The 13,616-nt window shown below is 35.8% G+C and overlaps 1 protein-coding gene across 5 annotated transcripts in view; it reads right to left on the bottom strand.

Moving 5' to 3' along the window:
* Nucleotides 1–12,699: 12,699 nt before the first annotated feature.
* Nucleotides 12,700–13,616, bottom strand: part of LOC131072400 (plastidial pyruvate kinase 4, chloroplastic) — a 115,226-nt gene continuing 114,309 nt past the window's right edge. For all 5 annotated transcript variants that reach the window (XM_058008533.2, XM_058008535.2, XM_059209377.1 and 2 more), the window contains one exon: nt 12,700–13,432. In XM_058008533.2, coding sequence (XP_057864516.1) covers nt 13,291–13,432 — 142 coding nt within the window. In that variant the 3' untranslated portion in view covers nt 12,700–13,290. The remainder of the gene's footprint in view (nt 13,433–13,616) is intronic.

Genomic DNA, 13,616 nt, shown 5'->3' with positions numbered 1-13,616 from the left:
CCAATGTTGGACACTATCAAAAGTGGAATGAAGGCAAAGTTTAAATGGAATTAACAAGCAAGTAAAGGTTTTGAAACCTTGAAAGAAAGGATAGCCACTCAGCCGGTTTTGGCGTTGCCTAGTTTTGAGAAACTCTTCACAGCGGAATGTGATGCAAGCAATCTTGCAATAGGTGTTGTCCTAAGTCAGGAAGAAAGACCAGTAGCTTTTCATAGTGAGAAGCTAAGTGATGCTAAGAGGAAATAATCCTCATATGACTTGGATTTATATGCATTAGTACAGGCTTTGAGGAAATGGAGACATTATCTCCTTCCTAAGGATTTTGTAGTCTACACAGACAATCAAGCTTTAAGCTTTCTAAACTCACAAGACAAGCTTAGTCACAAGCACATGAAGTGGGTAGAATACATGCAAGCCTACAAATTTGCAATCAAGCACAAAAAGGGTCAACTAATAGGGTTGTTGATGCATTGAGTAGGAGACTCTTGACAGCCCAAGAAATTTAGTTAAGAAGCATAGGTATTGATAGTTTTAAAGACCTATACTCGGATGATGAAGATTTCTCCAATGCTTATAAGGTATGCAAAGAGTATTAAAACCATTTCCATAGTGAGTTTTCTGATTACACCTTGCAAGATGGGTTGTTGTTTAAGGGAGGGCAACTTTGTGTGCCTAGAGGTTCATTAAGAGAAAATCTTATACAAGAGAAGCATAATGGCAGTCTTAGTGGTCATTTTGGAGTCAACAAAACTCAAGAGTCAGTCTAAAGGTATTTCTATTGGCCTAGGATGGATCAAGATGTTAAGAAGTATGTGGAAACTTGTATTGTTTGTCAAAAGGCCAAGGGCACATCTTCAAATGCCAGTTTATACCAACCTCTTCCCATACCAAATAGACCTTGGGAGTGCATTATTATGGACTTTGTAGTGGGTTTGGCAAGGACAAAGCAGGGATTTGATGGTATTTATGTCCTAGTGGATAGGTTTAGTAAGATGGCCCACTTTGTACCTTGCAAGACCATGGGTTGCCCATTTATGTCATATTGCTCAATTATTCTTTAAGGAAGTGATAAGGATACATGGGTTGCCCATGAGCATTGTTTCAGATAGGGACTCAAAGTTTATGAGTCATTTTTGGAAAACACTTTGGCAAAGGCTTGGCACCAATATATCTTTTAGGTCTACATACCATCCACAAAGAGATGGACAGACCAAGGTGGTAAATAGGAGCTTAGGAAACCTATTGAGGTGCCTTACCAAGGAATATGGTCAAACATGGGATCAAGTGTTGGCACAAGCTGAATATGCTTAGAATGATACCATAAATAGAACCACAGGCAAGAGCCATTTTGAGGTGATCTATGGTCTTCACCCAAGAGGTATTCTTGAACTAAGAGACTTAGGGATTGCAGCAACAAGGAGTGGATATGCTGAAGATTTTTCTCAGTCTATGAAAGAGATACATGAATCAGTTAAGCAAGTATTGAAAGATAACATAGCTAAGATCAAACAAAAGGTTGACAAGAGAAGAAAGAACCTACAATTCCAAGTAGGAGACCTTGTCATGGTGCACCTCAACAAAGCAAGGTTGCAGCAAGAGATACCTAATAAGTTGCAGATGATAAGGTTGGGTCCATGTGCCATCTTAGCCAAGTATGGAGAAAATGCATACAAGGTGGACCTACCAAGTGAAATAGGACTGTCACTGGTTTTCAATGTAGCAGATTTAGTGGCTTACAAAGGGCCAATTCCAGATTCATATCATAGTCAAACAGAGATAGCAGATGATGCAAATAACCTTCAAATGCCAGCAAAACCAAGTCCAAAAGCTGAGAAGATAATGAGTTCAAGGGTCATAAAAAAGACAAGACACCAAACTTATTGGGAGCACCTAGTTAAGTGGCAGGGTATGGATAATGCAGAGGCTACATGGGTGCCTGAGACAGAGTTCAAGAAGTTAGGCATTGATCAGAATCTGATCCCAAAAGAGGTGACTTGATTCTTTTTTTTGTTTGGGAGAATGGTGCAGGAGCACCTAGGACTTAGGCTAATATTCCTTCTTCAATTTTGGCTTGTACTGACCTTAGCCAAGTCAAATTTCCAATAAGGATTCCAAGAGGTTCCAATGTGTGTGATTAGAGTCTAGGTTGAGTCAAGTGTATGCCTAGTTTAGTTGGTTTCTTTCTAGGTTTGCACTTTGTTGGTTGTTCTTGGTTTGAATAGTCAATGATGCCTTCTAGATGGTTAAAAGAGGCATAGTTTGATTAAAGTATTAGAGGGCTTCAAAATAGATTTAGAAATGTTGAAAAAGAAGTTAGTTATGATTTGTAATAGGTTGCCTAAGTTAGAAATGCAAGATGTGTAAAATTGTAAAAGTTGTCATGACAAGTTCGTTCTAAAGTAGCTTAGCGATGGAGTTAGGGTTCAAACATTGACCTAAGATACCTCCACACATGGGGAAGACTATTTAAACCCTCTCTTGTATGGATACCAAGGTTGGAAGCATTGATTATTGTGAATGACAATCTGAAACCACTCATTTTCAGACTGTTATTATTGTTTTTGTCTTATTTTGCATTAAATAGTGAATACAAATGGACTGAATCCATTGATCCAAACTTGGCTATTGTTCTTTGGTGTGTTCTAGTGTCATACAGTCCATTTCATGCTTTGTAAATAGGTCGTGTTGGTTCTTCTACTGTTTTGCTTTCGAACAGCTAGTTTTGGCTTGTAAATAGCATACCACTGAAAAATGGTTACCCCATAAAATCCCACATTGCAATCATCACGGCCTGTTGGGACATGGTAGGAAACCCAATGTACATTGTAAATATGGAGGGAGGATCTCTGTAAGTGAAGTTTACTATTTTTGCCACCTTGCCCTAGGTGAGTCATGTTGCAACCCGGCTAGGAAAGACAAGGTGAAAAATGACAAAAGATTGCAGGGGTGAAACCAAAACCTTAACCTAAGCATTTGGCATTGTTCATTAGGTCCATATAGAGTTGCAAATGAAATGAGAAGCTTTGACAAATCCATTTGATGGCCTTTTCACAAGGTTGAACAGTCACAACCCTAAAAGCCATTGAAACCCTAGCAAAACCTCATTTTTGGGTTAGGGCATTGTATGGACACTTGGGGGTCTAAAACCAACAAAATATCTTGGGGTTCAATGAGTGATTGAAGAATCATAAAACTCTTTGCAGGGTCTTTTGGACCGTATGACCAAAAATTCCTACAAACCTGGATTAGGAGGCCTAATTAGGGCTCTTTCTTAGTAGCCCTCTTTTTGAGCATTTTCTTGAAATCGGTAAGGAAGATGAGTTTGGCAATAAAAAAAATGGACCTTGTTGACCAAATACCACATTGAATGAACACCTCCACACCTCTATAAAACACATGACAGCATTGGGGGTGAGTGTGACAAAATGTCAATTTGAAGGATTGAGAACTAGTGAAGAACATTGAATTGGTAGAGTTCCTAGTGAAGACACTTGTTGAATGTCACCTTAAGGTGGACAAAGCAATAGTCCTTGCAGATTTTGAGAAGGACTAGGAGGTCTTGAAGCATAGAAAGGCCTAGTGGAGTTGGTGGATTGAGTAACACCAAAAGGAGAAGAGTGAGCAAGCTAGGGAAACCCTATCATCCAGCAATTGCCACTCCTCCGGTTATTGGGACCCCGCCTCAAATTCCTATTAATCTTGATGGTTTAGTTGATCTTGAGAAGATGTCCCCTGCAAAAAAGCTTATGCTCGCGGCTACAATGCAAGCCCATGCCAGTCAAGATCTGGTGAAATCAGAGACTGGAGATAAAAAGCTAATTTTGATGTCTATAGATGTTTTACAAAAGGTGGCTCCCAAAGTATAGTTAGATTCAAATAACAGCCCCTCTAGTAAATTATTGCAATTGATTCATAGTGTAAATACCAATTTTGATTCTTTGGAGAAGATGGCTACTCAGAAATTCTTGGATAAATTTAAGGAGGTTAGAAAATAGACATTCTGAAAGATGATTGAAGATGATAGGGTAACACTGAATAAGAAACTACAGATTATTTCTGACACATTGTCAGAAGCTGGTAAATTGTATAAATCCTGCCTTATTTTGCCTAAGTTCATTGTTGATATTGATAAACAGATAGGTGTTTGCCAGGGCAAGTTTGCTAGCATTTCTCAGTCTTTTGACCCTAATGTAACATTAACCAGAAGTATTGAAGGACAGATTATAGCCGTAAATGATCAGATCTCAAGCCTTCAAGAAGATAAGGAAAAATTTTGAGGAAAGTGGGTGAGCTCTAGAACCTGATTGCCACCCAGTTAGAAACTATACTTAGTAATCAGGTGGACTGTATGAAGGAGATGGCCTAGCCTGTATCATCAAATTTGAGAGAGTTAGAAATTCATGCTACTGTATTTAATGCATTTATCACAGTTTTGGACAACTTGAAGAGTGGGTGCGATACTCACCTAGGATTTTTGAAGACTATTTATGCTGACCTCTTCAAGTATCTGTAAAGTGTTTGTCATTTGTATATAAATTTTGGACAGCACCCCATCTTTGGCATTGTTGTCAAAGGGGGAGAGATAAGGTGAAAATGTACAGGTTGATTGTGTATGGAGTATACAATTCGGTGATGCAAATTTGGATTGTTGATCTAAGGGGGAGCCTTATAATTCTTTCATTCTTGATCCGGTGTACAAGTTTCACAAGTTTCAACACTTAGCCATTATTCATGGGTGTTGCCATCAATGTCAAAGTGGGAGATTGTTGGCAATTGACACTCATTTGGTGATTATCGATGCTTGATTTATGGTTTAGGGTTTTCATTGATGGAAACTCTTCTTGGAGATTTGATCTGGTGGTCGTGATTCCTCTTATCCGGAAGTAGGAGTTAACCGGTAGGCGTTTAACCGGTAAATCAACATTATTCTGGTGCAGTTTTGGTCCGGTAAGATTCCCGATGATTGCGGTGATTTTGGTGGTTGATTTTGTAATCTCGATGAATGGGAAGATCCTTAGGAAGCATGTGATTATACTCTTTTGGTCTGGTGCTATGTTTTGTTAGAGATTGAAGCTGACTTGAAGCTACACCTTACACTTCTTGAAATCGACTTGGAGGAGATTGTTTTTTATAAGACCAGGTATATAAGAGTGAATTGGCAATTGGTTTTCAGTGTGTTACTGTTGTGGTGATTCATTTTTGTGTGATTGAGTGCAGTTTCACGTGCACATTTCGTTCACAGTTAATCCGGTAGCTAACTAAGATAGAAATAGAGTATTTGTAGAGCAAGTACAGTTAGAGATCTAGTGCTTAATTGGAACTCATTCTAACATTGTCAGATGTTATTTCAGAGTTCATTAAATTTTATTTCTTTATTGTAATTGAATTGTAAATCGGTGAGACTTCCCTGAAGGTTGTAGCCTTCCGAGTCATTGTAATTGAGCAGTGAGCTCTAGGCAATGAGCCTGAATGCAAGTGCATTCCCCATCTATGTAATATTTATGTACTCCTGGCCATAGTATAAGAATATTGTGGGTTCCAGCCCCACTATGGTTTTTCCCTTTCCGGGTTTCACCGTAAAAATTCCGGTGTTGTGGATCTGTGGTTTATTTATTGCTTGTTTATGTTCTTTACTGTTACACATTGCTAACCAGTGGATAAAGGATAAGTTTGTGAATTTGATTTCCGGCATATCGCTACTTCACCTTCCCCTCTCAGTGATCCCTGATTCTTTCCCCTCTCAATGATCCTTGATTCTAACAGAAAGATGTGCGAGCACTATATAGCGTTGCATTAATTTATGATGTAGGCACCAATCCATAGAAGAACTAGAACATAGGACACAAGTGCTAAACCGAAAGTTGCAACATGAAACTCATATTAACAACTCCAATTTTTTTAAGTAGATAGGGATGTGGCTCCCATGAGGTGTGCCAAAATGTAGGAGAGAAAGTGGAGAAAGTAAACAACATAAAGGATAAAGCAATAAACAAAAAACAAAATGTTTACAACTTCTCTCCCTCCATGATTGAGCTAAAGTGAAGCACCTTTTTCACTTGATTTGCTTTTAAACTTATCGAAATGTTGATTGCTCTCCAAGCAACATAACAATAAGGATTATCTAAGAATAATAGCATAAGGATGGCATGAATTTAAGTAATGATTCAATGAAGGGAGAAGGAACCAATCTAGAGATTTCTACATGGGAGAATGGAGGGTCAAGATGTAAAGTGGCATGAAGGGCTAAGATTCAATGAGAGGTGGTGACAAGGATTGAAGACTTAGCCTTGTGGAAAGTGTCACAAGGTGGTGGCATATGAGAATGACATTTTTCATGGAGAAGAGAGCAAAGTGTGCTCACACATCTATGAACACATCTTGGGAAGAACGATGAAATGATAAGTGGAAACAAAAGAGGAAAAGTGGAAGGGGTGTAAGATTGGAAAAGTGACTAATAGAAAAAAGAGGAAAGAGTAAGGTGGCTCTATTGGGATGAGCGTTCTTATACTTGTGAGCACCAATTAAAATATTTGGTCAAAGGATGACTTGGAAAAAAGAAAGTGACATGTGCATGCAAGCATTTATTAAGGCTTGGAGAATAGACGTTGCATGACTACAAGTTTGGAGATTTTGGTGAATTTAAAATGAGAGAAAATATTAATGACGATTAATAAAGTAGATTAGTTAATTAGTTATTGTATTATTTTTATTAAATGTGATTAGTTGAATTTAGGAGTTGGGACTAAGGTTGAATTTAATTTAATTTAATTTAATTTAATTAATCAAACTTAAGGAAGAATAGTAAAAAATATTATTAATTTTAAATTTAGTATGAAAAGATCATAATTAATTAAATATAATTTAATTAATTATTGAGATGAACAAAATAAGGCTAAATGAACTGGAATTTATTAAAAGACATTTATTTAATAAATTCAAGTAGCCAAATTTAGAGTGTATATAGTGTGTTTCAGCTTTTAGAACTCTCTTGAAAACTATTTTTAGATCTTCTTCTATCCATGGCCCTTTTTTGTCAATAGTTTAGAAAAGCAATTTCCAACCGCTAACATCTTACTCCCATTTGTCTATGGTTTTTTGTCTCTTAAAATTCATTTATTTATCTCCCTAAGGGTGAAGATAGCTTCATTGCAGTCTTCATCCTTTAATAGATTAGTATTTAGGATGAAATTGTCTTTTTCTTTGCTCTCATTATTTTCACTTTTATTAATTAAATTTTTTAACTTGATAGGATGATGATTTGATGAGTATGTGTAGACACTTACCCTACTACCATCAACATTTTTTGTCAAATTTGAACAAGACTGTGTTGGAACAAAACCTGTCTAATCTATAGTATATTCTTCTATTACCTTATTTGGAGTTACACCAAGTATTCAAGATATTATTATTCTCCCCTTTCATTTCTTCAAAGGGGTCAAATAGGTTGAGCTTGGACTTCATTTTATACCAAAAATACTTCTTGTTTCCTTTCTAGTCCATATGTATTCTTCCATCTTTGTCCTCTTTGTTTTCAATCATGTTAAATTCTCCTCCCATAATCCAAGGAAGATCTTGGAAGTTACACATCCACTTCCATAATTCAATCCCATCTTTGTACTCATTAGGGGCATAGATTGAGCATATACCAAATGTATTATCCTTGTTTTCAATGATAATCCAAACTAATTTGTTGCATGAGGAAGCTCCAGAGGAAGTCACATGTTGGGCCCAATTCATAGAAAGAAGGATTGTTGAGCCTTCCTTACCTTTTGCATTCTTTGTGAAATAATGGGAGGATTTATTCCAAAGAAAGTTGAGTTTTGTCTTAAGATCAAAATTAATAGTCTTCACCTCTCATGAAAGGATTGCATCATTTTTCTTATCCAGGTTTAACAATCTCCTAACAGTATATTTTCTATTAGGGGATTTAGTCCCTCGAACATTCCAAGAAGTACAGTTTAAAATCATCATTAAATATTCTTAAGAGGTGTCCATTGGGTTCCCAAACTTGTCGAAGCATTTAGGTATCCTTTCTTCTATCTCTTTTATTTTGGAGGAAGGCTCTAAGTTTCCTTACTCCTCTTCTTTCTTTAATGTTTTGTGATATATAATTAGCCACTTCCAATAGGAATGACTTTTATCCTAGTTCTCAATTTTGGAATGGGGGGGGATATAGAGACAAGATTTAGCTTTCCTTTTGTGATTTCATCACTATGCAATGACTCAATAGCTCTTGTAGGAGTCTCTATGTTATTTTATATCCTCTTTTCAGATTCCATGTTAATTATCAATCTCTAGGCATCATATTCTTTTTTATGAGAGCTTTCTGCGAACTTGGAGTTATTAGTCCTAGTGTCCATTTGCTACCCTTCACCTACACCGAAAAACATGGGCATTATTTTGTCCATGATTGGGTTTAGTCGTAGAGTGGAGATGGATTTTATTATCTTTGTTGTCATTTATCAAGCTACTTGAAATCAACAAAGTTCTAGGAGTTTTCTCTTTAATTGCACTCTCTTTATCCAAACTTCTACTATCAACCAATATAGGGTCTAATTGTAGGCCCTTGTCTAAAACCATCTCTTGGCCCTTGTTTTGACCAAGAATTGATTTAGCCTCTGATAGTAAATTAAAGAAAACATCTTGTTTATGCTCAACCCTAGGTTTAAAAGAGCACGTCAAAATACTAGAATTTTGCAAATTTCTAGGAGCTTGATTTTTTGTTTCAATTTGATGAACAATATTTCTAAACAAGAAGGATACATTGATGTTCAAGCAATGTGGTTATTGCCATTATTATTAATATTCACAAACATCACTTCTTTGTCTTTATTATTATGAGGCTTGATTGGGGCCCAGTAAGGGCTCTATATTACTAATAAAAGATTTACCATTGTTGCCATTCTTATTAAGATTGCTATTATTTAGGGCAATAGTCTACCTAATCTTGTCCAAGACCAATTCTTGGGCATTTTTCTTTTCAGCCATGTTGGCCTCCAAGAACACATTCTTATCATGTTCCCTTTGGGGGTTTTTGTCCAAGGGAGGTAAATTAGGCTCTTTCAATTCAAAACAATGGACCATAAAATAGGTGCCTATAGTTACCATTGATTCAATCAATAGACTATTGTTATCAGTCTTCAACAAATTAGAAGTTACAATAGTTTCAAAAAAATTTGAAAATCTAGTGTTAAAAATACTCTCCTATAATTGAAGGGGTTGTCAAGCTAGGGTTGATAGGGATGTAGATTCTAGAGTCATCAAGGTGGCTAGCAAGTTCAATAGGAAACCCAATTAACCCTAGAGCTTACCCTATTTGAAAGCTCTAAGTTTCTAACCTAAGAAGTGACATCATGAGAGTCAATAATACTCCCATTATATCTAGGGGTCTCAAGGACGGAACTAGAACCAATGGCATTTTCAGACTCTTTATTGCTTTCCACATTAGCCTTGGGATTATTGCCACTTTGAATTTGCTTAGTTTTAGGGTTGCCAAGTCTATTTTTAATGATCGGGCACTTTTTTCTAATGTGCCTTTCTTTTTTGCATAGATACTAGGTATTAAATCGTCCTAAAACATCAATACTACAGGAAAAAAATTTCCTTACAACTTTATATCAATAATCTTAAGGATTTCAATTATGGGTGACAGAGATACAAGTGCTCTCCCATCCATATGTGGGAGGATGACCTTAGACTCGTCAATTCTTAGAACATTCCCTAATGGGGATAGCATTTGTGGTAAGAAAGTGTAGAACAAGGGGCACAATTTTAACCATCGCCCATCTAGGGTAGGATAGTGCAAGCACTTGTTCATTTATGACATTCGGTGATCGAGTTAGGGCATGGAACATACAATTCCCTATATTTCATTAACGTCTGGCAATAACTTTTTCTCACATAATATGATCTTTTTAAAAAATTAGAAAAAGTCCATCCTGAATCATTCTACCGAATGAAATTTGGACTCCCATTTTTTTACCCCACATATTATTCATCCATTTGTCTAAAAAAATTCTTGCAGGAAGTTTGCTACAGTCTAATGTTGCAAGAAAACAGGCTACATTTTTAGCCTAGTTTATTCTGTATCCAAAGCAACAAGTATTTTTGAGTAAGAAGAAATGAGCAATTTCCTAAGGCCAACGAGAGGACACTTAGCTTCCCTTCCTTCCTCGAGCCCTCCTTCATTGCCTTCACAATCTTTTTGTGTGATAAATTTGGCAATGGCAGAAACCCTTGTTTTTCCTTCGTTACATCTTGAAATGACTTATTATTCTCTTTAATTCTAGATGCCCTTTTCAGGCCACCAGGAGGACCATCGAGTATGTTAGTGCCCACTTCCATTAATACCATGTACTTCAACCTTTAGTAATACCACTACCATAAATGCAGTCAATTTGGAACCACAAAGGGAGTCATGGAAGAAATGAAATCAAAATCAAATGATAGAAGCATCAACTAAAAAAACCATTCAACAAAAAACAAGTTAAAAAATTGTCAACAAGAACAGAGAGCACTGAAAGAAAAAGGACCACCAAACCTCAATGGAGGAGGGCCAGAGTCTCCTCCATCATAGCACTGAGTCGCAAAAACCCTCAAAGCTTTCCTTCTCCTTCCGCTTTCCTTTGCATACTAAATCTCAAATATGATCTTAGAACAATGGTGTTGATCAAGAGGGTTATGACATAAAAACCCTCGCATTCCATGAAAGTATAATCGGGATAAAGATTTTTTCTCATAATTAGAATAAGGGATTTCCCCCAGTTATTACAACCCAAATTCCTGAATTTTTTTCATTAAATTGTTCACCCTCTTTACTGTCATATTGATTAAAATAAAAAATTTGTTCTATAGATCAATGAACCTGATTGATTGCCAATTTGGACAAGCATTTGATTCAAAGCCTAAGTATGATGTAGGGTTCTAGAAAGTTGTATTTCCATCTAAAGCACCATTTGAATCACAAATTGCAAAATTTCTATTTTTTGTTGGAATCTCAATTCTTTATTGAATGAATTTGGACTCAAATGTGTATCTTACATAATCATAGAGAACTTCTCTTAGAGAAGTTGGAGGATTTCACCCACTGTTACAATCCAAATTCTCAAATTTGATTTTTTAATCATTCATAAATACTCTCTTCTATATAATCTCAATCTCAATTTAGTAGATCTTTCCAAGTTTTTCTTTTCCTTCACAAATTTTACCAACATTTTTAAATATTGTTTACAACTACTGTTCATTAGTTATATGAGCCTAGGAACTTTTAGAGTTGGACTAAAGTGACTTCTCCAAGTGGTTAGATGTAGGTTCCATATTTGATATCGGTGACTTCTCAATTCTTCATTATGTTTCATATATCTTTCAGTCGAGGATGGGCTGCATCACCCAAAACTATCAAAACTACATTCTTCTTCTCAAACTGCATTCCAAGGCTGATTTTGGCAGTCAAGGTTGCTTACTTTTCCTTTAAGTCCTCAAGATTTTCTTGTGTAGGATTCGTGCTGGTTTCTTTTATGGTATATTTGTCCTTCCACAGAATTCAGGTTGACTTATTTTATGATTTATGTGTCCTTGTGTAGAATTCCCTGGTGCCTCTCCCATGTTTCAAATCTGAGTAAAATTAGTTTATGGAAGGTATTTTATTACATTGATTCTTACACAAAATCTAGCATAAAATAACACATTTTGAATTCTATATATTTTGCTTGACAAATATAGTCCCCCTAAAACGCCCAATTTTAAAATAGATTTTTGGTTTCTAAGATTATGTTGAAAGGCTAAAATCTTATCCAAATAGCAACCTTCAGATTTTGTTTTTCAAGTCAGAATCCTCATCTTGTGATCAAATACAAATACCGATAAGGTTCCAAACTTTCCTTTGTTGAATCAAATAAGACTAAAACCCCCGTTGGGATAGAAGTTTTGCCTTGTTGAGGGGAAAAGCTCAATGGGGTACTAACTCCAAATTTGATGGATTTGACCAAAGCAAGGGATCTACCAAAAACTCATTATATCTTTTCAAGTGTTGGTTCAATATCCTCATTCAAAATCATGATCGGAACTTCTTGTGAAGCCAAAATTATAGCTTGTGAAGAAGTTATGAAGCCATATAAGCTTTGACCTAGTTTGACCCAGTTCATGTCTTCTTCTCTATATTCTCCTGAATGAAATCTTATCATCGCCTTCCACCTTTTGCTCCGAATGGTTGATCACTTTCAATTGCATCCTCTTGTTTCTACACTTCAAAATTAAAAATTATTTAGATTATTTTTAAAATTTCATTTAAGATCTACTTCAATTTTCAATTTAACTAATTGATAATATTTATGGTATCATATTATTATTGAAAGTAAGACATGGGAAAAAATATTTTTAAAATATCAGTAACTTGGGAAATTAAGTAACCTTTTGGAATTAATCAAAGATGATTTCAAATCACATAACTATTATTATGGTTAACTGAGTCATTTGGTAGGTCCTGCGAAACAAGTGAAAGTACAAAATAATTTGATTCAAAGAGTTAGTCATTGTTATGATCATTTGTTCAAAAAATACTTTTCCCAAAATCCCTATTTATAACATCTCTCATCATAATAATCAAACCCCCCATAAAAGAAAAGAATCCCTTAACAAATTCACCTGTTAAAAAGATTATCCTTCAAAATCAATTATGCTTGCACATAAACGACATGTATGGATGAAAACCAAAAACTTTTAACAGATGTTTATGATAGCCTGGTGGCCTTAAATGATTTTCTATTTTCTTTCTAAGAGGTTGGTTCCGCCACTGGGTGCAAACATAACCCCTCAAATAGGTCAACGGTATGCATGATTTGGTTCATGGTATTAACCGTTGGAAAATCACAGCAAAAAATTGGTCATTAGAGCTTCAATCAAAGGTCCCCAAAACTGGGGTTCTTTCTAAATTCTTTCTATAAAAATCTGTTTGCATTCAATTCCCATAGAATCGATATTTGCTAATATACTCTCTTTTGCTTAAAGAAATATACATTTTAAGGGCTTAAGCAAACTCAAGGCCCAAAAAGGATGGTTTTGTACAGAGGTAAATTGCAACCAGATGCTTTTCACTAACTTCAGTCTTGCAGTTTCTCTCATTGTATTTGATTCTACTTTGATCCAATTCTTTGTATCCCTTAAATATTATACATTCTAGCATAAGAACTATCCAAAACTGCTTCTGCCTAGATGAAAATACAAAGGATTTGTGACAATATACTGTACAGCAAGAGACCACCACAATACAGAAGCTATGGTTATTTCCATGTTTCAGAAAAGGCTAGAAAGTAAGAGCGGTTTCAAAACAGCTTTCATACGAGGTTGCTGATTACAAGTGTTTCTCAATATAGAATCCAAGGTTGAAACTGCTTTTACAATATGCTTCCCTTTGTTCAACATAACACAATCAGCCCTGCATATCAAAAATATAAATCATGTTAAAAAGATAATTAAAGGCTGATAACAGTTTGCAACTCCTAAATTCCTTTACAGTTTAACTGATGCACAAGTATTGCAAATGCATGGGAACACCTGCCAGGAGGACAAGAAACATTATTGTGTGTGTGTGTGGTGTTGTTGATAGATGCTGTGCAAGA

This window comes from Cryptomeria japonica, chromosome 7 (genome assembly GCF_030272615.1).
Source record: "Cryptomeria japonica chromosome 7, Sugi_1.0, whole genome shotgun sequence".
In the NCBI taxonomy this organism is placed as follows: Eukaryota; Viridiplantae; Streptophyta; class Pinopsida; order Cupressales; family Cupressaceae; genus Cryptomeria; species Cryptomeria japonica.
Note: the sequence above shows the minus strand (reverse complement) of the source record. Positions and strands in the feature narration are given on the sequence as shown.